This window comes from Exophiala oligosperma, assembly GCF_000835515.1.
Source record: "Exophiala oligosperma strain CBS 72588 unplaced genomic scaffold supercont1.11, whole genome shotgun sequence".
Taxonomy (NCBI): Eukaryota; Fungi; Ascomycota; class Eurotiomycetes; order Chaetothyriales; family Herpotrichiellaceae; genus Exophiala; species Exophiala oligosperma.
The window spans coordinates 25936-53757 of NW_015622828.1; the positions used below are offsets into that span (position 1 = coordinate 25936).

General features: G+C 50.5%; 10 protein-coding genes across 10 annotated transcripts; 2 read left to right on the top strand and 8 right to left on the bottom strand.

The window, feature by feature from the left end:
* Window positions 1-157: 157 nt before the first annotated feature.
* Window positions 158-361, bottom strand: PV06_09731 (uncharacterized protein; the record flags this gene model as incomplete). The annotated part of the gene is made up of 1 exon (XM_016411197.1): window positions 158-361. The coding sequence occupies one exon, from the start codon at window positions 359-361 to the stop codon at window positions 158-160; it is 204 nt and encodes a 67-aa protein (XP_016257951.1).
* A 1802-nt stretch (window positions 362-2163) lies between these two features.
* Window positions 2164-3345, bottom strand: PV06_09732 (uncharacterized protein; the record flags this gene model as incomplete). Its single annotated transcript, XM_016411198.1, has 2 exons — window positions 2164-2888; window positions 2937-3345. The coding sequence occupies 2 exons, from the start codon at window positions 3343-3345 to the stop codon at window positions 2164-2166; spliced, it is 1134 nt and encodes a 377-aa protein (XP_016257952.1).
* A 762-nt stretch (window positions 3346-4107) lies between these two features.
* PV06_09733 (uncharacterized protein) lies at window positions 4108-5052 on the bottom strand (the record flags this gene model as incomplete). The annotated part of the gene is made up of 1 exon (XM_016411199.1): window positions 4108-5052. One exon carries the CDS (start codon window positions 5050-5052, stop codon window positions 4108-4110), a length of 945 nt encoding a protein of 314 aa, XP_016257953.1.
* Window positions 5053-6787: 1735 nt separating this feature from the next.
* Window positions 6788-9606, bottom strand: PV06_09734 (uncharacterized protein). Its single transcript, XM_016411200.1, has 4 exons — window positions 8981-9606; window positions 8642-8912; window positions 8234-8576; window positions 6788-8177 (listed from the first exon to the last, which is right to left on the bottom strand). Exons 1-4 carry the CDS (start codon window positions 9238-9240, stop codon window positions 7246-7248), a joined length of 1806 nt encoding a protein of 601 aa, XP_016257954.1. The 5' UTR covers window positions 9241-9606; the 3' UTR covers window positions 6788-7245.
* An 845-nt stretch (window positions 9607-10451) lies between these two features.
* PV06_09735 (uncharacterized protein) lies at window positions 10452-12363 on the bottom strand (the record flags this gene model as incomplete). Its single annotated transcript, XM_016411201.1, has 3 exons — window positions 10452-11241; window positions 11299-11803; window positions 11886-12363. 3 exons carry the CDS (start codon window positions 12361-12363, stop codon window positions 10452-10454), a joined length of 1773 nt encoding a protein of 590 aa, XP_016257955.1.
* A 974-nt stretch (window positions 12364-13337) lies between these two features.
* PV06_09736 (uncharacterized protein) lies at window positions 13338-15370 on the bottom strand (the record flags this gene model as incomplete). Its single annotated transcript, XM_016411202.1, has 1 exon — window positions 13338-15370. The coding sequence occupies one exon, from the start codon at window positions 15368-15370 to the stop codon at window positions 13514-13516; it is 1857 nt and encodes a 618-aa protein (XP_016257956.1). The 3' UTR covers window positions 13338-13513.
* A 2221-nt stretch (window positions 15371-17591) lies between these two features.
* Window positions 17592-19528, top strand: PV06_09737 (uncharacterized protein). Its single transcript, XM_016411203.1, has one exon. It carries the CDS (start codon window positions 17772-17774, stop codon window positions 18669-18671), a length of 900 nt encoding a protein of 299 aa, XP_016257957.1. The 5' UTR covers window positions 17592-17771; the 3' UTR covers window positions 18672-19528.
* PV06_09738 (uncharacterized protein) lies at window positions 18732-20865 on the bottom strand. The gene is made up of 2 exons (XM_016411204.1): window positions 20118-20865; window positions 18732-20038 (listed from the first exon to the last, which is right to left on the bottom strand). Exons 1-2 carry the CDS (start codon window positions 20657-20659, stop codon window positions 18913-18915), a joined length of 1668 nt encoding a protein of 555 aa, XP_016257958.1. The 5' UTR covers window positions 20660-20865; the 3' UTR covers window positions 18732-18912.
* A 2502-nt stretch (window positions 20866-23367) lies between these two features.
* Window positions 23368-25396, bottom strand: PV06_09739 (uncharacterized protein; the record flags this gene model as incomplete). The annotated part of the gene is made up of 3 exons (XM_016411205.1): window positions 23368-24822; window positions 24877-25253; window positions 25307-25396. 3 exons carry the CDS (start codon window positions 25394-25396, stop codon window positions 23412-23414), a joined length of 1878 nt encoding a protein of 625 aa, XP_016257959.1. The 3' UTR covers window positions 23368-23411.
* A 369-nt stretch (window positions 25397-25765) lies between these two features.
* Window positions 25766-27342, top strand: PV06_09740 (uncharacterized protein). Its single transcript, XM_016411206.1, has 2 exons — window positions 25766-26319; window positions 26365-27342. The coding sequence occupies exons 1-2, from the start codon at window positions 25960-25962 to the stop codon at window positions 27106-27108; spliced, it is 1104 nt and encodes a 367-aa protein (XP_016257960.1). The 5' UTR covers window positions 25766-25959; the 3' UTR covers window positions 27109-27342.
* Window positions 27343-27822: the final 480 nt, after the last annotated feature.

The following is a 27822-nucleotide window of genomic DNA, read 5'->3' on the forward strand; positions in this document are numbered from 1 at the left end:
AGACGGCGGGTTTGGCCAAATATTCTCTTTCGAGAGTTTTCCTTCTCTGGTATCTTGGTTCTGTCAGAAATGAAAAGCACAACTGGAAAGAACGAGGATATGCAGAAGTTCCGAGCCTATAGGTATTGAGCTCCGGAGAGCAGGACATATCACACCTTCATTCTTTGCTCTTAGAGAGCTCAACATCATTTTTCTTATCGAGCTCCGGGTCCCGAAGAGAGTCCCAACCCTTGGGAGGCTGCCCAGCTCCGTTTCGAGCAGGAGGTTTCTTTGGCTTTCCGTTGCCGGCCGCTTGAGGAGGGCTCGTTGTTGGGGGAGATTTAGGGGTTCCCAGGGGAGGGTCTGAGGGATTTCCCGACATGATGGGCGAACTCTCAAGAAAGGAGAGAATGGTAAGAATGTGGGTAAGAACTGACCCTGAAGCTCACGCAGGTTATCAAGAAGAGAAGTATCTAACAATGGTTTTAGGATGAATGACGACAAGGTCGATAACGAGCGGGAAAGGGCTATTCATATACGTGTCAACGGAGGTAGCATCTTCCTGAAACCATCTCTAATACGACAAGAGATGTGCGAAAGGGCCATTCATACACCTATCAACGGAGGTATCATCTCTGATTTAACATGGAATACGCCAGATTTTCCCTAGCCTTGGTAGGTACATTGCAGGCCCTAGCAATCCTTCGACAATTGCACGTTCCTGGCCGTGCCCTAGCCAACGATACGAATTGATGTGTCAAAATGGATACAACGACTGACCAGGGCCAACTCAGCGCGACGGGCATGAGCTGCAACATAACCCACATCGGCTGAAATGGCTTGACTTGCATGACTTTGCGTGTGCGTCCTAGCGACCTTCACGCTTGAAGCCCACCACTCAGTCCTGCTGATGCCCTCGTTAAGTCAACATCGGCAGGCACAGAGCAATGATGAGGTTCAGCACTTGCTACTGAGATATGGCCCCAGCTAGGTCACAAAGACGGCCGTATTGTTACGCACTGATCTTACACTGGACATGGCTTTCTATCTAGCTATTGTGATCAAAAGTTGAAAAAGACGTGCTACGGAAGGTACCCATGCCAGCCAACGAGTTCCCAGCTTTGTGATTTATTATGTAACATCCACGTACCGAAAGCGTTGCAAACTTCCCCTTCAAACTTCCCCTTCAAACTTCCCTTCAAACTTCCCTTCAAACTTCCCTTCAAACTTCCCTAACAAAATTGGCAAACTTTCCCCGGCAAACTTTCTTAGCTATCGCCCACTGGCCAACATTCATCGCGGGTCTTTTGTCAAGATGAGATGTCAAGTCACAGCGAGAGCTCATAATGATCAAATGGCGCTTATCTATAGACAGGATCTCAAGCCTCATATGCAGACATCTTCTACCTGAACTATCATTGCAGTTTCCACGATCGTATCGACTCTTGAGGTTTGTTCTAAACAGCGAAAGAAAAAAAGCCCTGTGGACATTTCTTATAGGTCAAGCCACGCGCCTTCATGCCTAACTTTTATGAGGGGCAAGCCGGCAAAGTGGCCGAAAAGTCACCTGCGCAGGTGAGCCCCACCTCCGTCATACCGTGTCTTTACCAAACTTTTCAAACTGAATGTCAAGCTCAACAACCACTCGGGCTCAGAAGCTATCACTATGATCTTGTCGTCTAGACTAGTTATTTACGCTGATACTTCTATCCAACTGTGCGCTGAGGCGCCAACAGCCAAAGGTATTGATACGGGCACGAAAACAAGATAAAGCTACTGCTTTTCCTACTCAAATACAAAGTTTCGATTGCTACGGAAACACTCCACGTTGCATTAATCAACGGGACGTCTTGATGGTAAGCGCTCCCTCCGCGTTCTCGAATAGTGACCTCTCTGAGATGATGTCAGGCTTTCACCGAAGAAGACCTCGATTCGTCCATAGATTTCACCACCAGGGACACCGAAAATACTCCAAAATGGGTCGAAGGAAAGGGTCAACGTGTATACTGGCGCGGTTGCTATGGTACTGCCTATGAAATAGACAACAGGGGAAAGCGAGGTGAAGGGACAAGTCTACAGAAGCGCAATGGGCAAGGGACTGTACCTTCAAATGTTGAGTTGTATTTTGCTGGCGAAGGAGGAAAATTGAAAGAAGCATAGCATTGCGAGAAGCGAATTGTGGTTTCAGTCAATCGTACCCTTATCTGAGAACCTTCTATACAGTTTGTTTTTCACCAGAGAACCTTCTTTCAGTCCCAGATTGAGGTTGATAATAGCCTCAAACCTGGGATTACTTGGAATGATCATTGACACACATCTTGTGGCACGAGTTCCTTGTTCGAGCTCCTCCTGGAAGACGCGACTGGCCTTGATGGCGTTATATATGTCGAGACCAAACAGCTTTTTGATGGCTTCACTTTGAACGCCCAGCAATGTAATTTCTGGGTTGGGCATTAGCCTGACCCCATCTTGCATCACAACTTGTCGAGCCTGAACTGCGGATTCTACTTCCACATGCACATTGAACAAAGCCATCGCAATATGTTCTACCTTCGTCTCCTTGATAGCCAAACTCATAAGGGAGTCGACCTTCCCGACGTACGGAAAGGCCATCGTTACAGCGGCTTTCCAACGTGTTATCCCGTTGATCTGAATAGCATCTCTTCTGATTGCGCCGCTCATATATTCAGGGAATAAGTCTGCAGTCCCCTGGAGGGAAGCATGAGAGAGGACCTGCTGATGTTGGCTTGAATTCAGGCCGATCACATTTTGAGAAAGATCGGGAACAGGTGTTAGGTTACGACGCGTCGGACTGAGGAGAGATACCGCGGCGGAGTCAAGCGAATGAACCGGTGATGTTAAGTTTGGTTGTGCTCGCACTTCTCTGTCACTTGTTTGTGAAAGAAGGCCTATACTCCAGGTTAACAAAGGGAGATGCAGAATAGATAAAACCTTACGACGACGCTTAGGCTCCTGCAGCATTTTGTCAATTGCATGTTTGACAGTTGGGTGAGGTACTGTTTCTGCAACTCGCTTTGCAACCAGTGTGCGTTCTTCTATAGAGAGCTGATTAAAGGTGGTAATGGCTTGAAGTTGAGCGTGTCGGCCTTCATAATGGCCTTCGCCAGTCGACGCAAGGAAATATGCTATCCAAGCAGAGAATCCTGCAGTTAGAAAGATCCGTGTTGTGACATCTGGTCCCGCGGTTGACGCTTCCGCCAAGGCTCCGTCAAGTCCGTACGGAGTCTTTTTCCGTGACCAATCAGACAATAGATATCTGCAAAATATCTGCGCTGTATCTTCAATCACACCTTTGCTTTGTTGCAAGAGTGTTTCCTCCGATTCTGGGGTTTCAGTGTCTGCCATTGTTATAGTCGAGTGAGAAGGAAACTTTGCGAGGGGAAACTCTGAGGTATGAACGAAACCTTGCCAAGGGAACTTTGAAAATATACTAGCCACCTGTTCATTTTCCAGTGGCCGTTGATACAGCGCAATGCAACCGAATTGTCACGAGGGCATGGCCTGGCCAATCACACATTCAGAATGCCTCACCGGTCGACATTTAACGAGGGACTGCGAGGGAGTTGTGGTTGCCTGGTTTAGTTGATGACAAGGCCAGAACCTTGCTAGTGCCAGGCTGATATATGTGATGCGCTGGCCCATGAGACCTTACGGAGTAGGCAAGAAGTATAAATTGTCAAAGAGAGGAGAGAGGAAAGAGACGGGGGATACTCATGAATTTCTCTCCTATGATTTCGTCATTCTGAGAAACCAGACACCAACTTTGACCACTCTCAGAAGTTACAATCTCGATTTACACTCCCGATAAGCTTCACTGTCCATTCAACCATCTGTGGAGAATTGGTTAGGGATGCACCGCCTCAATGAAAATTGTCCAGCTAATGATTATCGTTAGTGGTCTGCAACACACAACATGGAAGAAGAACGGAAAATCAAGCAAGACTTAGCCAGAGCTTTATCGGACCAGAAAACCATACAACAGCAGTCTTCTTCCGGTGACGCGGCTAAAGCGAAAAGAGCCCAGAATAAAAGAGAAAAGGAAGCAAGGGAAAAGGCTGAAAAGGAGAAAGCTAAGCAGGATCACAAATAGGACATAAAATGATAATCTCAGCCCTCCGACTTTAGATCTTCTTCGAAAGCTTGCCGTAATCGTAGATCGTACTCAAGCTTGTCCTCAACCCTTCTTCGGAGAATGTTCTCAGCGTCCGGATGCCAGTAACGAGCTGCAGTTTTTGTAATATCGGATGCAAACATCGGCTCAATATGATTCAAGAAGACGCCATACAGACCCGTTAAGGAATCCAAGGCCCGGAAATACCAGATGCGACCCGTTGCCCAGTTCTCGCGAAAATGATTGGCTACTGAAAATGAGCAAGGACGCATCGATCGCTTCTCCTCCTCTTCTAATATGAAGAAAAACTCGTCGAGCGCGAGCTTGAGATCTGTCAATTTTTCATCAACCAAACAATCAATTGCCTGACCGGTCAACCATAAAGGGGGCCTGAGCATCTCAATCGGTCTGGAACAGGCCCATTCCAGGTCGATGATTGACTTGATATGCCAATCGTCATCGACGAAGATATTGCTTTGATGGAGGTCCGTGAGAGTCAAATAAAACGGCCCAGAACGTGAATAGCGATTTACAAAATCAGGTAAACAAGCGCGCATCAAAGTCAAGGCTTCCATTTGGTCAACGGCATCGTCCTTTGAGATGACAGAATTGGGCTGATATCGAATTCGATTGTCGTGATATTGGAATAGGTCAAGAACATATGACTCGACCGTACTGTAAATGTAGCTGCGTTTCACAACAGGCGGGCAACTGTCGTTTTCTGCTTCTGGAATGATGATAGATAATGGTCGATTAGCAAGACTCACAACGCCTTCGTTGTCTATTGTCAACGAGCCTATGTGAGGTAATGGCCTTCTGGCCAAAGACAACAAGATCTGGGATAAATCTCGAAAGAAATTCGCTTTTCGCTTCGAATCACTAGAAAGTGTATCCCACGTTGTTGAAAGCATACGGCCTTCCTCCTCTTCGATAAAATCCATCAGTAAATAACCAACAGTAAATAGAAAGTCGAGTCCTTTACAACGAATATAGGAAGAGCGAATCGGTTGTCGAAATAGCAGTCGTAGGGTGTTCTGTATATTTGAGAGGCATCGCAAATACCATGGAGCGTTTTCACGCGCTGTGAACTGAACTCCCGCCGTTAGCATATTACTGAGCGTATACTGGAAGACTGCGCGCACATGTAGGTTATTACCAATTCCGAAACCCCACAAGTACGGGGTTGGTATTTCAGGGCAATTTTGTTGCATCCAGATATACGTTGCTGCTTCGGAACGCACCTTCTCATCCGTGTTTCCAGGGTTTGATGATTCTCCCAACTTGTATGGGAGTGGGAATCGAATCATGACCCGATTCTTTGGACGTCTATTCCAGTTACGTATATACACTGGAATACAGACGTTGAACGTCCCATGCCTCCATTCCGAAAAGTCACCTAATCGACAGGCTTGATTAGACTTTAGTCCCATGTGACGAGCGACAATTTCTTTAATTTCGTCTTGTTTCTGAAATAGTTGGAGGAAAAAGTCAATTCGTTTGGACGGATAGGACAGTTGTAAGAGGATGTTGCTTTCAGCTTCGCAAGCCGATGCATAGGAAATGGATTTGTGAAGAAGGTTCCTTTTCTGGGTAATTCGGGAGCTAATGTGAGATTCCATCTCATTGAAATGTATATAAGGATCGTCTGGAGATAATGAAGCTTCGGCGCCATCCAAGGGAAAAGAAAACGAGAACGCATGCTGGCGGAACTTTTTTTGCGCACTTGCACAGCAAGCACGTGACAAGCTATGACGGCGAATTTTCACGCTTATCTCTTTTTGTTTAGGCTAACGCCGGAGATCCTCCGTCACTTAGAGCACCAGGGCCGGCGGTGACATGTGAGATTACACGAAAGAGGATGGGTAAGCTCCCTGTTGCAGCTGTGCGCAGGCAAGCCATTGGGGGCCAAATACGGATTACTGTTCCCCCGAGTTTCACGCGTTGAGCCGACATCCAAAACGAGACACAAGCGCCTACGGAATGAGTACAGTAAATTTTACTCTTGCGACCCTGTGAGAGCACGTGAGTCTTCGGAGCAAATGTCGCCTGTTATCTTGCACCAACTTTCCAGGCCAGACTGGCTAATCACTCCCGGCAGCATCCAGGGCAGTATTGGCAACAATAACCGAGAGTGAGTCCGGGACTTGGACCTTCCGAATATGTGAAACACCGAAAACTGGGAACCCAGGGGCCAAGTTATGGTAACCTTTGCAGACTCAGGGCAGTGCTCACGCTACTCAGGAGTCGCCTCAGGGCTCACCAACTCTGGCTCAGGACTGCAGAGCCACAGCTCAGAGTGGCTTAGTCATGACTCCGGTCCAACGGCGAGATGCTCAGGTCTGGAAACGGAAATGGACTTAGGAGAGGTCAAGATTCGCCGCTGAGTATAGTGGTATAGGCTTATAGTCGAGGCCCAAAGGGCCCCCCGAGCCCGAACTGGCTTCTGAGGATGGGTCATCAGGCAGCGCTCCCTCCAGCTCGTCCGGTGCTCGGGCGCTCTCCCCTGGGCTCTGCCGTGGCTCCCGCGACGCTCTCCCTTGCTCGGTCAGGTGTCCTTCGATGCTCCGTCACGTGCCCGAGTAAAGCGGCCTTGCTCCCTTTCCTGAACGAACATGGTAAAGGATAAAGCACAGTTCGGGGCATATATAATATATATATATATAAAAAACTCCCCGCCTCAAAACAAGCCAACAAATCTCCCACATCCCACCCCTGTCGTCTCACCTCATCCTGCATTTCTAAATACTGTCTAGTACACACAGTACGGATAACTATTTACATACCTAGGAAAACGTTTGAATTTGTACACGTTCAAACAAACAAGACATGGTCACCCCTCGTATGTTTGTCATGGACGTACTTCGTCTTGATTCCATTTCAATCGTACAACATAGACTCACTGACCGACAAACGATGCATTCATTTCTGGTTTTCACTCACTGTTGCTACCTGATCAACAGACAAATACATCACACATCATGTCGCTCAAAAACCAAATCACACCACGATCGTTCTGGTCTATCAACAATATTTGCTCTTCTTTCACTACTCATCATCTCAACGTCAAACCTCCTTGGACCGAAACGGGTGTCCATTCCACCTGACTCGTATCTCCACTCCTTTTCCGCCCCCTCCTAAAATATGGTACCCTTGGTCTGTTGGACCTTCTTGAGGTTGATGTTCCTGATCACAAACATCCAGATCAAACTCAGACTCATCAAACCGGTCCCCACCGCCAACATCCTGGTTTGCGCGTATCCATAGGCCTTTTGGATACCCAGCCTCTCGGGGGTGTGAGGTGCGTAGCTGAGTTGGGTGTCCAGGCTGTTGTAGATGTCGGCGAGGTTGCCCAGCGCGTCTTCCGGCAGGTACCTCTCCAGGGCCTTTTCGAAAGTGTTTGTCCAGATGGCTCCGGAGATGGTGTTGCCGACGGCCCCGCCGACGTTGCCCACGACGTTGAGGAGTGCCAGCACGGCGGCGACGTGTTGATGGTCCGCCGCCGCGAGGATACTGACTTGCTGGATGATGATGAAGATGGCCCCGCCGATGCTGATGAAGATCTGACACATGACGATGTACCCGATGTCCTGGTTCGGGCGGCGAAAGTAGATCATCAGGCCCTGGGCGAAGATGTACAGCGGGACGGCGACGAACAACATCCACCGAAAGTACCCGGTCTTGCGGATCAGGATGCCCACGAGGAACAACTCGACACCGGAGACGACGTCGAACGTGCTGCTCACGTAACCCGCCTCCGCGACGGACAGATTGTTCACCACCTGCAGGAACGAGGTGAAGTAGCTGTTCCAGCAGTAGTAGCTGACTTGGTACGTGAAGTCCAAGAGACAGGCACCGATGACGGTGCGGTTGACGAGCAAGCCGATGTTCAAAAAGGGTGTGCGTGCGATGAAGGCTTCGTGTAGGGCGAACAAGCCGAGGACGATGAATCCCACGACAATCATCGCGATGATGTACCCCGTCGACCAGCCGTTGGGAGCAGTGTCGGCGAGGGTAAAGGGAAGGAGGAAGACTGTCAGTCCCGCAGCAAAGAGGAAGACGCCGGCAGCTGGACGACTGTTAGAAACCGCAACGAAAGGTTCGAGATGGGCAAGAAAATCATACCGTCAAATTCCTGAACGTAGTACCAGATGTTTTGCAACAATGTCCGGCCACTACGTTCCCGTCTGACGATACCGTGCTGCGCAGCCTTTCGTAGGTGCAACTTCAGGTTGAAATATAGAGGGGCAGCCACGAATGGGAGGATGATGGCGAAGCATCCGAACCCCCAGCGCCAACTGATGTGGGCGTTGAACTCGTCCGATGCTTTGGGCCCGGCGAACGCCGTGATCATGTACGGCGATGATGTAAACGCGTACGCTAGGCCTCGATTCTTCAATTGAGAAGCATCCGCCGTGATGACATCGATACTGTAAATCATGCCTCCGAAACCGATCGAGTAAAAGACCTGTTCATTCAGAAGAATCAGCTTCAGTGTCGGACCACTTGGGAGCACCCGGGTGTCCCCCCTACCTGTGCAGCACAGAATGTCGACAAACTGTCAACCGAAGCCATCAAAACCAGTCCCAAGGTGGCGAACGCTATCATGAGCAAGAACCCTTCGGCTCGACCCCACACGTCGAGTAGCTTTGCAAGAGGAATGTACACGGCGGCAGTCATGGCGTTGGCGACGATGTAAATGACCGTCAGCAGGGAGTGCGACTCGAAATCGCTGGTCGCGTACGGGACGAGATTGGTGAGGATCGAAGACTGGAATGCGTTGACAAAGTACAAGAACCACATGCTGTAATGGTCGTTAGCAACTCGTTCTTCGTCTCCGGCAGCAGCCGGTAGTTGAGGAGTCGATCGTACTTGATAAAGAGAGCAATGAGAGACTTCTTTGACCATGTCAGAGTGACAGCCTCGACGTTCTGAACACCTCTTTGTGCCTCTTCAACCGGCTTGTCCGGTGGTTGTCCTCCATCACTGTTGACGGTGTTTGGTGATATGTCATCGTTGGCAGTGGCCGGATTCTTCTCGTTATCCGTCACCGAGCTCATGGCGACAGTGTTAGCTGCATCCTCGGTCGCTGTTCGACGAAAGCCCGGCCGGAGTTTGGGAAGAATTGCCATGTTTGGTAGATCTGAAGGACACACACACACAAAGTGACGGTTACAAGGACCGAAGTAGAAGAGAAAAGGACAAACGAGATCGTCTTACACTTTTATCCCACGTCGTGCTAAGTAGCGCCACAGACTAGTTGACCACATGGTGTGCGGTCAAACGACGCCACGGGCGTCGTTGGCTGGTCCACTTGGGCGATCCATTTACAATGGAGACATGAACCAGAAGCGAGCAAGATTAACATGAGGGAGAGTTCATCCGATGTCGGGTACAACAGGGCAGTATGAGTGTACGCAGTTGCTGGCGGCAGAAAATCACGACCCTGAGAGAGAGAAGTGGAAGTTGTGGGAAGTTGATGGCCCATACCGACCAACCCCTGGACGAGGCTTATCAAGGCCTAAACCTCGATAAGATTAGATTTAAGTCCTTGACCAATCTTTCCCCGAGACCGGCCGCCAGCGGCTTTGATTTTTGACGGCTACCACGGCAGGCCAAGATGATCAAGGACCGGGGTCAAGCGTTTCGAAGAGCTTGATTCGCCTTGTCATATCCACCCGAGGTGAAAATTTTTATCTAATCTGATTGATTAGGTCTCGATCGGTGGGAACGTGGGCGAATATCGAGAGTTCCGGCAGAAGTCATCGGGTTCTGATGCCACAAGTCAATATCTAGCGTCATTGTTGGGTGGGTAGATGTGTTGAGCCCGAAAAATTTCCAAGCTCAAAGTATGGACACATATCTGGCGAATTGCCCTGGACAATGAAAGCACTTTGTTCTTTCTGAAGTCTTTATGACCAAAGCTAGAAAACCACGTCATATCGGCGACCATTATTGTATAGTACTTGGTGGTAGGATGACCGTCGACATCAGCGGAGAAATTCGCAAGATGTGGGTGAGTTGACCATGGTCGCATCGGCGTTGCTCCGATATAACCAGACTGCCCCACGTCGGCCTATGGTATTGCGTTGAGGCATCATGAGATAAAATTGCGCGTTGTATGATTGTGCTCCAGGCGGGTTTGTGGCAGGTATGCAACTGTTTGTGACTCCATGGAGGAAGCACATATGTGCTATGCATCTACACTCCCCCAAGTGAAGACTTCGGAAGATATATCTCGAAATGCTGTCAAGCAGAGGTATGGTTTGTGCGAATGTGGTAAGAAGACTTTCAGAGTCAGGAGCACCAAACGTAACCCTGACCCTTTCCTAAACTCCCAAGGTCACAATTGCCCTAAGACCAGATCAGATACCTTGTCGCAAGCGGCGTTCGTCCTCCTTGCCGAGTGGTGATGATGCAAACTTTCTTCCCAGATGCTTTGCGCGGGTTGACTGCACACATACTGCCACCACAGGTACTTGTAGAGAATCTCCTCTTCGACTTCTTGCCAGTGATGATCGAACAATGGCGCTAGCATTACGGCGAGGCGATCGATAAACCATGTGCGATCTGACAAAGAGGTCGAACTCATAGCTCCTAGCACCACGGCCCAGATGAGCAAGTCAGGACATCGTGAGAAGACCCTTTTGCCATTCGGGACGTGATCGGCGAGGGTCAGACAACCCCGGAGTTGCCTTGCGAGTCTATTGCCTACGCCAGATTTCGCGGGCAGGGGAAAGAGTATCATGTTCGAGATGATCAACAGTCCCAGGCGGCACACCTCGTACAACAAGGATTCCCGGCCAACGGTGGTCGTCAGATCCGCGACTGGTAGACAGAGCAAATGGTACTGAGCGGTATTCCTGGCGCGAAGGAGTTCTGGTTGGGAGCCTGGAGTATCTCCGTTTCTAACGTGCTGATCGAGCATCACCATTGCACCGCGCGTGTGCCGTACAGACTGATGAATGGTCTCGAGTTCATTGATATGGAGGAAACCCGTTCCCAGCTTTTGAAACAATGCCAGGGCAGTGGGATCCAGATTGAAGTCGACCGAAAGCTCGGATTGAATTGGTGAGTGTCGCAAGCCGAATTGCGGTCTGGTTCCTTCTCTGCTCGCGAAGCATAAATCAACACTACAGATGTCAGTATTCAGACAATGTGTCGCCCTCAGATCGCATGCGCCGACTCACACTTCGAGCACATCGGGCAACCCCTCCAACGAGATATTCTGCAGTCCCCCTTTGCACGCGACCAATGAGTACATTGCCTGGACGTGCGCGGCCTCCAAGAGACCGATTCCGTACACGTGGAGGTTCTGCGACCCAGCCAGAGGCGACGGTGGCACCGGGGGCGTCGTCTCCACTGAAAATTCCTCCATCTTTGTGTACGACTCACCGTGAGCAGCGAGAGCGGCAACCCCGATGATGACATTGTCACTGGCCTCAGAGACGCCCTCCTGGATGCGTTTCATTTCATCCTTGAGTCGAGCAAGACATCGAGCGTAATGCTCCAACGCCAGTATTGTTTCCGGGCCAGAACTGTCGCGGGCTATGAGCATCGTACGTAGCATGGCGTAGACGAGACCGTGAAGGGCTATGGGCGATTCCAATGCAGCTTCCATCCACGCCCGAGCCACCGGGTTGACGACTTTGAGAGGTGCGCCAGGCTTTACCCTTGGCCACTTGAACCGGGATGCTAAATCCGGACCCTGCGATCAGTAGACAGATCATGCCGTACGGTGAATGACCAAGCGGGCGTTGCCGGAATGAGTACTCACCGTCGTGAAGCACCGAGATAACGTAGCGCGGTAGATCGGGGACAGATATCTGGTTGAAGGGTTCGTCGTTTCCATTGTCCACCGCACTCCTCGTCCAAGGCCCAGGCGGCCGGTTGCTGCTTTGTGAAAAGGGACTATTAGGGGCGGCATTGACTCTGAATTGTTGCTGTTGTCTTGCTATGTTGGCCCTAGCGGAAGCGGAAGCAGAGACAGAACGTGCGTGTATTACCACCTCCCGTTGTTTCGGTTCCACTGCACCACCACCACCACCACCACCACCGGTGGGTGACAATGATGGCTCTGCACGGCGACTGGCATGGGATCTGCGCGCGGCATGTGCCCGAGCTCTCATGTCCTTGTCATACTGTTCCTTTCCGGACGGTCCGACAGAGGTCGACACGAGAAAGAGGAAACGGTCACCGTCCTTGTCCTTGTCCTTCTCACCCAACGAGCGCCTTGGCAGGGACGTTTTCTGCATGATATCGAACGCGTTCGCCTAGTCATTGATCGAGACGAGCCAAGCCATCTCGATCACAAGCAAAGTAAATATGCACGATCATCAACAGACTCGGATGCAGATCGCACGGCGATGACAGCTTGATGGATCAGCTAGCCATGGGTTATCATAACTTGTGAGTCAGGTAACAATCGCAAATGATGGATGGAATGCGGCGCCTGTTCCCAGTAACCGTTGATAGGACAATTGAAGGGACTCCTCGCTTGTAATCCGGTCCGAGACCTTGACCTTGGGAGTCGTGCAGTCCAGGTTTCTGCGGGGGTGTTCGAACTTGAAAGGGTCCCTCGGGGTCCAATGCGGTACCGAGTATGGAGGACTCGTACTTTGATTGGCAATTGACCTGTGCCTGTTTGAGGCAAAGTCTTTTTGTCACCCCCGGGGATTCAGCGGTGTTATTGTAATCCTTGTAATAAAAATAATTTCACCGGTGGTCCATGGCTGGGATGATTTCACCGGGTCTATAACCATAAAATACAAGTACCTGGATAGGCATATGGGCAACCTAGGCCTCACCTCCCGTAGGTCGGTATTAGTCACTGACTTAGTCAGTCGCTTGCGGTACTCGAGTGTAATAAGAAAAGGGTGGTCGTCGATGTACATAAATAGGCGGTGGAGGACGAGTCTAGATGGCTTTTGCATCTAGTTGGGCATCAGTCTTTCATTTTGACTACTACTCCGTACTGGTGAATTTGTACTGTACAGGCTTTTCGGTCTTCCGCAACCACCACCCCTGTCTCCCTTGTCCGGCCTGAAGAAGCTAAATCAGACAACAGCTTTGAGTCCTTTTGGGCTATACCCGATGTTAGCCGGTGCTCTCTTGTTTCAATTAACCTGGAATAAATTCATGGATTTGTTTTTGGGTCTGTGAGAAGCCTATTGCATACCTAGATAACTAGACCTGATGGGAGGGAGCTACTTCTATTAGTACACGCAGTCTCCCGTCGAGACCGACTCCCCCGTACGAGCGAGATTTTGATGCGAGCCAGTCCCATGATAGCAGAGAGCTTCGAAACCGGGTGACCGTATTCCTCCTAATCTGGGATCTATGGAACATGTACAGCACGCACATATAAAGCCTGCTCTCATCGGCCAGTGTAAAGTAGGTATCCCTTTAGCCAGGACCTGCGCATCCCCAAGAAGTCTGAATGGTACCACCTGGTCCAAAAACTTCCTTGAGACCTTGAATTGCAGCCCAACTTCCCATACCGGACGAAGCCAAACCTCCACATGCAAACAGAATGGCCGGAATGCTGTACCACCACGTCTTACGGAGCCCGCGGACATAGCGTTTGAATCCCGAATCAAGACGTGTAGTCTCGCCGGTGTAAGGGTCAAACCCTTCACCAGGGAGAGCCGCTCCCTTTTGAATGACGAACGTGACGTACATGATGGCGGGGATACTGTAGGTGAAGTTGAGGGAGAAGAGACCGCCGACGAGACCGGTGATACCGGCAAAGTTGGGTACCGACATGGAAAAGATCCACGCGATGATCCAGTACAAAGGTCCTAGAATCAACCAGAACATGTAGCCTCGCTTGCTGGTGATGGCTGGCATGTGGAGCATTTCTTCACAGATGTGAAGATATACAACCTTCATACCCACGTTGAAGTACATGAACACGGCGAGGAAGGCGGTAATCAATGCTAAGATGTTGCTGGCAACCTGGACCGACTCTGGTTTCACGACCTGCGAAATGGTCGAGACCGAGTATTGTCCGATGTAGGTATAGACCACAGCCCCGAAGATCAAGTAGACCACCATGATGAAGAGTTGAGCCAGCAGAGCACCCTTCCAGAAGTCCATGGGGTGGCGCATCTCGGAAAGGAAGGCGACGAACAAAAGTGCTCCAGAGTATGCGTAGACGATGGAGTCGATACCGTTAAACTGGGCGGCGAACAAGTCTCTGGTTTGTTGCTGGTATTCGGCTGGCGGGACCCCCCAGAATGTTTTGGCTGGTTCGGCCACCTTGAGGAGAGTCGTCTGCAACGCATACGTGGGGTCTGGTCCATATTTGGGCGCGCAGACCAGGATGATGATGAAACTGACAATGTTGATCCAGACGGCAAAGTTGGCCAAGAAACCGACCTCTTTGAGGGCACGGAGGCCGCATGAGGCGATGCCGATGATGACACTGATGATAGCAATGGCAATATAGCAAACGTGACCTCCGTTGACCTGAGACATGATCTGCGCATTGCCCTGAACGATGACAGCCACCGTACAGAACATCTGAAAGGCCTGCATGACGTTGATGACGTTGCGCGTTTTAGGGCCAAACAGTCGAAAGAAGGGGTCGCCAAAACTGAGGACGGGGAACCGGGAAGAATCGAGACCAAGGAAGACATGCCAGATCATGAGGGCGGAGCACATGGCGGCAATACCAAAGAGGACAAAAACTCCAATTGCTGCATTGTAGCCGGCGTTGGCGAAGACATAAGGCGTCTGACCCCAGCCCAGGATATCGGTCGTGATCAGATAGAAGACGGTGACCCAGCCGGAGGTTCGGAGGGCTCGTGCGGCCTGGCGCCATTCGGCATCGTAGTCGTGAGTCTGCGAGGGGCCAATAGGGCTCAAGGCCACATCTTTGCCCGGTTCTCCGGTCTTCTCAGTGGCAGTCTTCTCGGTGGTGGGCGCAGGGTCTTCGACTGCTGGAGTGGCCTCGATGGCGGCATTCTTATCCTTGGGAGCACCCAAAAAGTAGGCCTTGAAGCCGCCGAACCTGCCGTCGTTCTTGACGGATTCGACGTATTTTTTCTGTTCTTCGACCTCCATCTCGCGTTCGATCTTGGCCCAGAAGATGTACTCTTCAAAGGTGACGGTCGGGTCCATACGCGCTGCCAGGCCCCATAATCGTTGCCGCAGGCCGGGGTGCTTGCCGTCGACCGACATCTGTCGAAGCTTGTTTTGATCCTGCAACTCTTGTAGTTCAGGCGCATTGGTGCTGAGGCCAAGCTGGCCTGCCTTCATTGTGATGGACATGGTTGTCAGCTGCAAACCCTCGAGCAGGGAGCAAGTCTCGAGAAGATGGAGAATGCGCTGGTGAGGGTCATGGGTCAAGACTCGAGGTGGAAGCGAGCGGAGTTTATACCTGGAGCATCAGGTGCAGTGTCCCCGTTTCCCACGCGTTCGCACCTTCCTTTCACGGTTGGCAGCATCACCGACTTATCGCTCCAAATGCAGGAGGAGCCCACGCGTCCTGGGTGGAGGGTTGCATCTCTAAAATGGCACTATGGGCGAAGTTTGCCCCCCGACAAGGTCGCGATGATGGACGATCATCACCAAACTGGACAAATTGAAATCAGTTGATATTGACAACGGATGTAACGTTGGGCGACGTTTTTATCAATCCAAGGATTCCGAGTGGGAAAGGGAGTTTGATGGGTAAAAGGCTTTTGCGAACAAATAGAAGCTTCTAACAAGCTTCCAAATGTTGAGCTTGTATATGCTTGGACTCCGCTAGTCCTGATGCTGGCTAGAGCCTCGACAATCAGCCTGTTAGTCGTTCGGACTTGGGCCAGGATAGGAAGGTCTACAGGAGTGTGGGTGCCACCAGTGGTACTAGTGGTGTGACGAGACCTTGCTGTTACAGGGAAGGACACCGACGACGATGCACCAAACAATATGCAATCTACTGTACAGTACGCCGTTGCCGAGATCCGCAATTGTTGCTCGTATTGTGTTCCGTACCCCCATGAATCCACGAGTTTTTTTGGGAGATAAGAAGTACTACCCTCCCTCGCTTCGCTGGCGGGGCAGACTCTCCGCAATCAAAAAAAGTACAGTAGATAAGAGTGTTGTATCATGCTCGCGTGCAGGAGAGGAACGTGCATCGACTCCACGAGAGAGTGAATGCGTGCGCCGATACTCGTAGAGATTTCGTTGATGTAGTCAAAAAGATAAGCGACGAGCTTCGTGGGTAGATGCTTCGATTATTCCTCGTTCCTTTCCGTGCGAATAATGTCGAGGATCCGTCTGACCCGTTTCCGCCACAGTAGCGACGATTTCTCAAAACGTGATGGCGGATTCGGTGTCGTAGTTCGCGTGTATTGTACATTCTCCATACCCCATATGGAGTAAGGGGGTACCTCCAGGAAAAGCAATTTTACACATACTTCGGGTTGAGATACTTTCCAGCCCTGAGCCGTCGCCGAAGGTAGCCGTGAGACAGTAGAGGTCTAGAGAGTACGGATACAGGGCACTGACAACCGACTGCTACGGCGTCAGGAACCCATGACAATACCAGGACTGTCATTGGCGGAATGCTAGCAAGAGAAGGGTTGCGAGAGTGAGCAGGGTGAAGCGCTAAAATTTCAATCCTACCTGGAATGAGCAATGGCATCGTTCGAAAGAAAGTGCCTGACCAATTTCGATGCTGTTTGCATCTATGTGTTCCTTTGGCTCCTCTGAAATTAATTGTCGAGACCGAGTGAAGCAAAGACTATTCCCCTTCCCCTCCTCATACAGACAAGACTTGTGTAAGAGATTTTAAGCGATTCTAACCGATGATGCCGGATGCGTAGTCTTTGATGCTGGGGGACCGAATCTGTTCTGTTTCCATTGCCGCTCAGTTCGTTCAGCCGACCGGTATCAAATCATGACTTCAAATCTTCCGGAGTCAAGGTAAGCGACTCTGGAATCAATTTCTAAACGACAGCTTGACTTCCACCAGTCCTTGTTTTCCCCCGGCCAACTCTTTGAACAAGGCAACATCAGCCTGGGAGGAACAGAGTATCGAGAACGCATTGCTCTCCAGGCAAAAGGTTCGGAACGGAAAGGCATCATGAGACTGTAACGATGGAGCGTGATGGCGAAATGAGCATTGACTTTCTCGCCACGGACCCCCCTCCTTTCTCTACTGCACCCCAGCGGACACCACGTAGTGGAGGTGGGGAGTTCGATCGTCTCTACCAACCATAACGGAATCGAATCAAATCAAGCAGAGGCATCAGCAGTGTTTTCTTTGTCAAAGACGGTTCACCTGTCGTTATGTCACGCCTTTATCCTTAGATTGGTGGGTGCTGTTTTGCGCGGATAAATACTGTAGAGTCTTTTGAGCTTTTTTTGCGGTTGCGGAGATGAATGTTGGAGAAGGAAAAAAAAACAGGGAGAAAAGTTCGCCGCCAAGACAAAGAGTTTACAGTACAAGAAACTCCGAGATAGATTTATGCACGAGAAAAGAATGAATTGACCCGAATGACGTCGTCTCAATCCCGGATCCCCAAGTTCTCTATACATCGAGTTGGTCACCAGGAAAGGCTTGTCGTACTCCAGGACGATATGCGCTGAGCTTGAACTCCCGTTGACATTCTGCTCCGTACAATTACCAAAAAGTTCCTCGGTGGACTGGAACTCCTGACTTTCTCCTGGAATGGCGACGACGACGACGACCACCACCACCACTAAAGAAATACCCGACCAATCCGCATTATCAAACCTCATCTCCGCCTCCTCTTCTTCATCTTCATCAACATACCTCGGTGGTGCCAAATCAAAAGAAGCGTCATCATCCTCATCATCATCATCAGACTCTCTCTCCGTCGAGGTTCTACATAATCTTCAACATCAACATAATTGGGTTGACCTCAAATTACATACCATCAATCTCAATGTCACCCCCTCTGCCAATGTCAATGTCAATGACAACATCAACACTACCAACGACCCAGCAGCAGCAGTAGGAGGAGGAGGAGGAGGAGGATTAGGTATCGTCAATGTTGTTCCTTCACTTTCATCCACTTCCGGGGCCTCGACGACCTCGGATTCCTCGAAACCCGTCAATACGACCAACTATGCAATCACTTTGATATCGGGCCTACCGCCACGTCACAGTTACATCCACCCGGACCTTCAGAACCATCTCGTCAAACAAAAAGTCGAAGAAACTTCACTCCCGGTGCAGCGAGAATTCGTTCTCCCTTTATCCCTCAACGAAACTTGGACTCTGAGTCGGTTCTGTGGAGTTTTTGATCAATTACCTGACCGCCAGTGGATACTGGTCCCACCACCACCACCACCACCACCGTCCGGCAACAGCAGCGGCAGCAACGCCGCAAATACACGTACAAACACAACAACAACGACAAGGCAATCACGGAGTACAAGGACCAACACAAATGGCACCTCACCCGGCAGGTCCAGGGCATACGAGCACCGTGATCAGAAACGTGTCTTGTTGGGTATGAGGGCCAAAACTGGCGTCGGCGGTGACGGTACAATCGTATACTACATCATGCAGGAAGGAGAGGTGAAACCTCGACAAAACGGTTGAGGCGACCCTACACACGTTGCACATACATGCACGACCCTACCCCGGTTATCAGCTTCAAGACTTTCCAAATGATTATGAATTAAGGCTAGATAAGCCACGCCCTAGAGGCATTTTGACCACTTGTACTCAATGTGTCAAAGAACCAAGATGAAACCTACGCCAACGCTTCCAAAGGCTTTCACTATAACGGAAACACACACACATCAAACATCTCTGGGTCGTCAAGCAATGATCAGCAAACTCATTGTCGGGTAAACCACTGGTGCCCCTTTAATTTTTCAGACCGCACCACCTTGTGCGTCCCATGTTGACCGTGCCTGAAGTGATGGTGATTTTCGTGGCGTGCCAATTTTTTGGCCTCTTTCACCTCCTTCTTGGCCCCCTTCTTGTCCTCCTTGGCTTTGCGCTCCTGATAGTCTTCGATCGATTCCAAGACGTCGTACTCTTGGACGGGTATTCCTTCGGCACGCTTCACTTTGTTGCCCTCGATGAAGACGCAGATACCGGCGAAGATACCTGTGAGACATCCGAATGTAATCCAAACGCCAGTACCCCAAGAAGGCCGGTCAAATCTGTTCCAATGCCACATCCAAAAGCACAGCAAAACTTGACACCCGGTGTTGAGCATGTACATGTACACGACGAAGTCGAGTGTCCAGGATTTTGAGGGTTTGGCACGAAGGCCTGTCAACGGTGGCTCGGGCATGGATGTCGCAGGCAATGGGATCGCTGGGTTTTCTTCCAACTTGGCGATATCTTCTTCCAAATACGGTGGAGGCGATTCGGGGGTGCGTGGATTTTTCTTGTTGTACACCGGTGGTGGGCCGACGTCGTCTGGTAGCTGATCTGAGCCCGGCAGACGATACCACCCTCTGTAGATGCCGGCAAGCTTGCGATGGTATTTTTCACTTCCTCCGACCCGCCACCGCATGATGTAGTAAAAGTCTCGCGCTCGCCAAGGGAACAGCCCGAAAGCGGTGACACAGAATAAACCATTCAGAATTTGCGAGTCGATTTCGATCCACTTCTTGCGGGCGCTGTCGTCGGCATTGCAGCTTGGGTGGCACATTGCCGGTGCGGCGTTCAGGAGAACGAAGAAGATCATGGCACCCCAGCCGATGACGTTCAGACCGTACACGACGACGAGGAATCCAAAGGGGGTGAGAAAGAATTTCCACAGTGCTTGTAGGCCGATCATGGTGGACTGAGTCCAGGTATGCTTTTTGGGGAAACGATAACCGTTGGGATAGGTGCCTGTCTCGTCAGGGCCGCTTTGTATGGGGACGACCTGCCCCCCTTCGTCTTGTTGCGATGAGGCCATCGAGGCGTTTTGCTCTTGGGTCGCCGCTAATTGTTTCTCCTGCGGACTAAATTATACACAAAAGGGTTAATTGCGTCTGGTGGTGGGAGGAATAAGGACTGTATGCACTGGGAAAGCATCATTACCTCTGCGCCGGTTGGATTTCTTCCGACTGGCCATGAGTGGCAGCCGTGGCTGCTTCTTCGTGTAGCGTCTCCTGCAGCAACGTCGGGGCTCTCTTGGGAAAGAACTCATGCCTCTCCTCCAGTATCGCCACAGGCGCACCACCTGCGGCGGACCGTGAACTCTTTCTCGTCCTGGTACTGGCGGAACTCGTCCTCGCTATCCTCTGTCGGTGAATCTCATGAGGGTTGTTCCCTCGATGCTCCATCTGCCCTTCATGTGTCCACCCTTCGGCGTCAAAGGCTCCGTTCCGTATCTCTGGCAACGTGGGTATCTTCGAGCCGACCTCGCCGGTAGCCTGCCACATTCCCAGCGGAGGGTTGCTCTGTATGAAGGACTGAAGGAGGGAACTTGTGCGAGTACGAGTCTGCGCCGACAACCGCGAAGTGATGGAGCCTCTACGTCCAACCTCTGGTGCCCCGGCATCTTGAGACCGGCGAAACGGTACTTCTGTTTCTTCCTCGAAGGTAGGAAAAGCTTCTGTGTCCGTTGGCTTGTTGGCCATTTTCGGGGTCGGTGTGATTTGCACGTGCAAATGGAGGAAACGCAGAGTCGCACTGTTTACGTGTATACGAAGAGAGACAACATCAATGGACACAATGCGAAAGAGAATCGCAATTCATATCATCGACGGTAGTTTGCGGAAAGACAGGAAGGGAAGAGGAAGAAGGGAGAAAAGTGCGCAATTTGATCGTCGCACAGACAACGTTTATTGAGTTGCCTTGAAGTTATTTGGTGCACAAGGATCTGTACATTAGTTCATAGTCGCAGGTGGGATTCTGGACACAAAGAGGGCGGTGATGGTCCCGCCTGCAGAGATCGGAATTAGCTGTTCCCGGGGTGGCCCCTTTAGCGGCCACGGGTGCATTGAAGTGGGCATTAGTGCCCAATCCTTGGGGTTCTTAGGCGTTGTGAGGCCTCTGTTCGCCACCAAATGCTCGGATCTGGGCTTGGCCTTAACCCTGTCACCCCATGACCGTCTCTGTGATCTGCTGAGATGAGCATCTCCTTCGTTCGCCAACCAACTCGTTACTCGTATCAGCCCCTCTCGTTACCTGACTAAGGCCTGGAGTACTCGTGTAGTGTCATTGCACGAGCCCTTTTTGGTTCGGGGGGTTTGATGACTGTCGACTTACTCATCCACGCTTCCAATTCAAAAGCCCCTTGCTGAGCTTTTCTCGTTTTGAAAATGCCTGGATTGCTTACCCCCTAAGTCTTGTAATCTTTCTCGGTGCCCCCCTTGCTAGTCGGTGCGGAAACTACCCTTTTCCAGAAAGGCTCTGTTGTGGGATGTCAGTGAGATGGGGGAAGCTCAAATTCGGTAAAAGGGAAGCGGAAGCGCATCGAATTGACAACTTCACATGCTTCGGGGGAAAAAAACCGAGTTGCTAGGTAGGTAAAATTGTACAAAAACATTAACACTAAAGCTTCATGGTATCTCTTCTGACGTTGGCATTCCTCTTGCATACATCTAATCTCCTCAACAATCCTTTCCCATCACAATGGTCTACCGTCCTTGTCGACCTTGACTCGTGGATCGACCTTGTTCAACAAGTCCGAGTTGTGTGGTGGGTGAGTCGAAGTACCCGAATGGCCTGCGGCGCCGGCGGTCGATGACGACGACGTTCCCGTAAAGCCAGTGTTTGATGTGACTCCTCCAGTATGATGCCCCCCGTGCCCTGCACCTCCAGTGGTCACGGTATCATGGACGCCGGCAGCACCATGACCTTGACGACCGTATCCCGCGGTCTCTGTGGTCCCGTTCCCCCAGCTGCACCACTTGCGGTGTTGTGTCCGATGCCGGTGGCACCGTGTCCCTGCTGGCCATAGCCAGATGCCTGTGAAGTCTCGTACCCTCCGACGCCGCCCGCAGGGGTGTGGCTCGAGTGCATGGTGTTACCAGTGCCCATCGCAGGTGTGACGCCAGCGCCTTGACCATGACCGGAAACTGTCTGTGAATTACCGTAACCTCCAACGTTGCTTGCGGGGTTGGCACGATGATCACGGTCGCTGTCGACCCTCGGGTCTAGTTTGTTGGCTAGATTACTCGAGTGCATGGTGTTACCGGTTCCTGTCATTCCAGTACCTCCTGCAGCACCAGAGCCATGCTGGCCTCCGTACCCGGAGGTGGTCTGAGAGGTGGCGTAACCTCCAACGCCGCTCGCAGGGTTGGCACGATGGTCGAAATCACTGTCAACCCGTGGGTCGGCTTTGTTCGCGAGTTTGCTTGAATGCATGGTATTCCCGGTGTTGGACGTTGGCGCAGTGCCGTAGCCGGTGCTTGTACCACCATAGCCAGCACCGGCGCCATAGCCTTCTGTCTGAATGTTTCCTCGACCGCCTACGTTGCTCGTAGGATCATTCCTGTGGTCGAGATCTGAATCAACTCTGGGATCCATTTTGTTGGACATATTGCTATTGTGTCTGACACCCTGTAAGCGAAAGCTAAACAGATCCCTGGTATTAAACTTACGGTCCAGCATTGTGTGAATTTGGGTTATCATGTTGATTGCCTGTCAAGGCTTCCTTCGCCTTGTTGATGAGACTCGACATAATGAATGCTCTTAGATTGGCTTTTCTCTCTTGAAGGGTCTAGCAGTAAGCTTGAAAATAGATTCATAAATGATACTTTCCCAGCCCTGGTAACTGCACCACTCGTGGTTTATATAGATCTTGGACGGGTCAGAGGTACGCGCTCCTTGCCATCCGCCATGGCCATTTACTTCCCCTCCATCGCACGATTGCATCAGAAGTGGGGCTGGGATGGAACGCCCAGACCATCCATACTCGAACTTGTCTCATGGTCGATGGCCATATCTTGGTCTTCCCTGGGCATCGAGGTATCGAGAAGGCTGATCATGAACTCTACGAGGCGGAAGAGGGTAAGGTATCTGTGGCTGACGGGATGTAATTGGCCTTCGTGGGGATAACAGCCACACTGCCCTTTTCTTAGAGTGTCATAAATGCGTCATACCCTGGTCTGTTTGTCGCATTCCTTGGAAGTGGATTGTGGCGCTGGTCTTCTCATTCGTCGATCGGATCTGTCGTGCTTTGACGGAAATCCGGGGACACTCGGCTGACGTCGCCAAAATCCCCGTCACTTCGTAAAAAGTTCCTGTCAAGGCACTATGAGTTTCAAAATACCAGTTCTCTTCCTCGCAGCACGTAATAAAACACTTGTATATCCAATAATAATACCTGTGACGCTCTCGATGCGGTGTGGGGCGATCTGTGCGTTCAGGCCGACCGTTCACTTTTTACCCTCTGCCGCCATTATTCACGACATACTTCGTCACCGCGGTCTTCAAAATAGCAATTTGTTGGCTGGTCTTGAAAAACACTTCACGATATTGGTCTAGACTCTCTTGCACAACATCAGAGCGAGTCCGCTGACCGTCACAAATCGCCTTCATTTTGAGTTCCATCTCTTTCCGAAGAAAAGGTTTGCTGACGCTGACATCAAGTCCTATGTTGTCATAGCCCTCAATCAGGGCGACGCCAAGTGTAGTTGGAATGAATTCCTGCACGGCGTTACGTCCACCCCCAGAGCGTGGCCGGGTATCGACGTATAGTCGTTCCTGGATTTTGGCAATGTGTTCAGCCATCGTAGCATCGGTGCCAATTCCGTTAGCGTCCATCAATGAAATTAGCTCCGGCTCAGTCAAATATCCTGGAGCAGTGGTTCTGCCATCTGCCAGGGTTGCTTCGGTCGGTTCGAAGGTCTCGCCCATGGTATAAACAGGCAACTGCTGACTGCTTTCCCACTTGTCGTAGACGTAAACATCGAGATAGTTGCGCTGCAGAACAAGAAGTCCGTGAGTATGGAAGAATTCTGACCCCCACTGGACCTCAATATCTGTGGCTTCACCTTTGGCATCTTCCGAGCAACAAGCAAGAAACCGTCGTACAACAAACTCGTATACCTTCTTTTGGTCTTGGTCAAGCGCGGAAGCTGCCACGTAATTGACAGGGTGGATTGGAGGATGTGCCTGATCGTTGTGGCTTCCTGATCGAGGTGTTCGAAATCCTCCGTCGAGAAGAGCTTGCGCAAACTGGCCCCAATTGTTATCTTGTACCTGACGCTGAATGATGGGATCGAAGCCAAAGTCTCGCGGAAATTGATCGGTTTCAGTGCGGGGATAACTGACGAAGCCTTTCTGGTACAGCTTTTCCGCGGCTGACATGACCTGCTGACTCGTCATGTGAAGGAAGCGACTGCCCTGCTTCTGCAGTTCTACCGTGGTGAGAGGAAGAGGACGCCATTTCGAAGTGGGCTTCTTTTGCACTTTGGTGACCGTCGCCTTCTTTTCATCCAAGCATGACTCGAATATAATGGTAACGGCGGCCCGGTCGAACAAATGACCCCTTCTCCAATTGAACATGACTTTAACTTTGTCCCGAACATGTGTCAATTTGATACACCAAAATGTTTCTGGTTTAAAATTCCTAACACGATGGTAGCGGTCGACGACAAAGCCAAGCGTGGGGAATTGACATGATCCGTAGCTTAGTGGTTGACTTAGACTCTCACTCAGGGACTGGAGCTGTAAAGTCTGGAGTCTCGTGAAGGACGCTCCAATCCGCAAGTCAAGTTCGATTCTGGCTATTACTGCATTGACTAGACGCTCGTCCATATCAATGGGAGAATTTGCAGCCTGAATAACATGGCTATTTGAAGTCAGTCTCCCTCTTACAGCCTGATGGTCGGGAAGTGGAACATACGCTCTTTCGGTATTACTGAACCTTGCACGTTTGACGGTGATATTGGGATTCCCCTTCTTTGCTTGATCACGTACTTCGCCACCGATGTGCTCGCCTTCGCGATCGCAATCGGTCCAAATAAAGAGAATTCTGGCATACCGGGCTTGTTGCTTGATGTTCTCTGCGACCGCTTTTTTGTCACTAGCAATGGTGGTCACAGTTTCTGCATCGAACAGTTGGCCAGGCTGACATGACTTCCAGCTTTTATATTGTGGATCAAAATCTAGACCTGTCAAGTGACCAAGTACACTGGTCATGGTCACTGAACAGTTGCCCCATTGTCGAAAATTAAAATCAAACTCGTAATTCTTGACATATTGATTCCCTCGTATAGGATGCTATGTGAAGGATGAGAAATGGACAGAGTCGGGAAACTGTGAGAATTGCCTACCGTGGAGACTCTGCCGCCAGCGAGATGCTGTGCAACTGCCTTGGCTATCGCAGGTTTCTCTGCAACGCAAAGAATTTTTTGACCAGGCATGATTCATATTTGCATGAAGTCAAGGTCATGGTTAGTCAGTTGTTCGAAATGTATGGCATCTAGGGTCATGCTAACTGAGAGTTACTGAATGTCATCAAAGTGTAACTCTAGGCAGGGATATAAATCTAAGAAGCTGCCAGTACGTGTATCAGAAAAGGCCGTGGTGGCCCTGGCGATGATGGGTGGTTATTGGGCAGACGAGTAAAATCGCGTCAGCCTTGGCAGTTACTAACAAGTACGCGACGCGTTAATTGAGCTCAACGGTGGCGCATAGAGCAAAAAGTGATTGCATCATAGCCATGACTCGTACATTACATACTTTGTGCTCCTGGCGCTACAAAAAGATACATGTAGCTAGTACCGATCTCTCCCTGAGGTACCTTTCTACTCATATTCCATGGGATTTGTCTTTCATACCTTGAGACCTTGTTGACTCTGGTGATTTCCTCGCTCCTGCATCTCTTTGCCTGTGTCTCTCAACACTTGAACTCAAATCACTCCTTTTCACTGATTGCAAGATTCAATCTTTACTCAGGTACAAGAACATCTTCACGCGCTCCAAGATGGCATTACCTGTGGTGAGAAGTCTTGTGGAATGTGCCGACTATAGTAACACCCTCGCTCCGTATACCTACCAACTACGGGCGCTACCCGAGGTGTTCGTTCAAGCCCTGACCAACGTTGCCGCACTGAAACAGCTGTATCTCGACACGAACCCTCTTGTTTCAGCGATTGCATTCTCGGTTGCTATCTCTCCCATCTTCTTGGTCGTCTCAGAATTCAACAAGAACTATTCACAAGTCGATCGAGTCTGGTCCATCCTCCCGACCATCTATAACCTCCACTATGCCATCTATGCACACTTGGCTGGAATTGACGCCACTAGGATTGGCCTTGTGGCTGGGATCAGCGCAATATGGAGTGTAAGTAATCGTCTTATGTACACGGCCCTCACTTACACACTCTAGACGAGATTGACGTACAACTACTATCGCAAAGGAGGCTACTCGATCGGTAGCGAGGACTATCGTTGGGCCATTGTTAAGAAACAAGTCGGATCTGGGCTCTTTTTCCTCTTCAATGTTGCTTTCATCTCGCTCGGACAATCACTTCTGTTGGCCACTGTTACTACCCCGACCTATGTGCTGCTCCTTGCCTCGAGACTTGCGACGTATAGTTCCGAGGTGCCAGGTCTGGGCCTCGAAGATATGGTTGCAGCTAGCATCATGCTGAGTGCAATTGCGGTATCTTTCATCGCCGATCAACAACAATGGGACTTTCAGACAGCCAAGTCCAATTATCGAAGTAATGCAAAAGTTCCTGCTGGTTACGATCAAGAAGATTTGGATCGCGGCTTTCTCACAAAGGGACTGTTTGCATATTCCCGACACCCGAATTTTGCTGCGGAACAGACTGTGTGGGTCAGCCTCTACATTTGGTCCTGTCTCGTGACGCGAACATGGCATAACTGGACCGGCATTGGTGCATTGTCATACTTGTCGCTCTTCCAGGCCAGTACATGGCTTACGGAACTGCTCTCTGCACAAAAGTATCCGGAGTACAAAGTCTATCAGCAGAGGGTAGGGAAGTTTCTACCCTCTCCAACCTCAGCTGGTTCGGTTTTCCCAAAGAAACAGATCAAAGATGTTGGTAACGCTCAAACCAAGCATATTGAGGCCGTTAAGGCTAGGGAAAGATATGATCTGAGGTGAAATACACACATCATCCGTGCGGGTTAGTCGTTTGAATCCCTGAGCAATATGTTTTATTCAACACCCTTGGGCTGTGTCGTCGATCACTGTTTGTTGGTTGACTAAGAAGTCTCGGCTCGAAACGAGGCCCAAACTACTGTACGTACTAAAGGGCGTAGATCTCCAAGCGCTGATATGTATGATTCCTGATAAGACGTAGCGTTATGCATGGAATGGTTTTGCCCTCCGGTATCAAGATTTGATCGAGTATCACGCGAGCACTCACCCAAGTCTGACGAAAGATGCCCTCATCTTTTTTACTCATTAGTCATTGTCCAGACTTCGTGTATTTCTGCATGCTCGTAGTTCGCTACCATGAGTGAACTTCGCAGACTCGAAGGCATGTGGGTGAAATACATTTGGCTCTGGCCGCTCGTTGCCAGCGCATCGTGGTTTCTTACGCTCTCCATCCTCCTCATTCATTGGCTTGCAGAGGGCCGTCCAGTGAATCCGGGCCAAAGTAATCCCTACGTCGCGTACTAAGCAGGAGTTGCTCCCAATCTAGCAGAGCGGCGTCTCTAACGAGTAGCGAGCAGGTTCATCTCGGACATTGCAGCATTCGAATACAAACCCGTCTTCATCACGGGCTGCACGGTAACGGCCATATTTTTCGCATTGACTGTGTGGGCCGTTCACTATGCTCGCTACTCTGACCGTTGCTACGGACTCACGAGG

Bases quoted from the DNA above. Each gene is read 5' to 3' on its own strand.
- PV06_09738 (XM_016411204.1), bottom strand. From the start codon at position 20,659: ATGGCCAACAAGCCAACGGACACAGAAGCTTTTCCTACCTTCGAGGAA. The intron at 20,039-20,117 runs GTAATGATGCTT...TGTATAATTTAG, and splicing joins GAAATCCAACCGGCGCAGAG to TCCGCAGGAGAAACAATTAG.
- PV06_09737 (XM_016411203.1), top strand. From the start codon at position 17,772: ATGGCGACGACGACGACGACCACCACCACCACTAAAGAAATACCCGAC.
- PV06_09734 (XM_016411200.1), bottom strand. From the start codon at position 9,240: ATGGCAATTCTTCCCAAACTCCGGCCGGGCTTTCGTCGAACAGCGACC. The intron at 8,577-8,641 runs GTAGGGGGGACA...CTGAATGAACAG, and splicing joins CGACATTCTGTGCTGCACAG to GTCTTTTACTCGATCGGTTT. The intron at 8,178-8,233 runs GTATGATTTTCT...ACAGTCGTCCAG, and splicing joins CTACGTTCAGGAATTTGACG to CTGCCGGCGTCTTCCTCTTT.
- PV06_09740 (XM_016411206.1), top strand. From the start codon at position 25,960: ATGGCATTACCTGTGGTGAGAAGTCTTGTGGAATGTGCCGACTATAGT. The intron at 26,320-26,364 runs GTAAGTAATCGT...TACACACTCTAG, and splicing joins GGATCAGCGCAATATGGAGT to ACGAGATTGACGTACAACTA.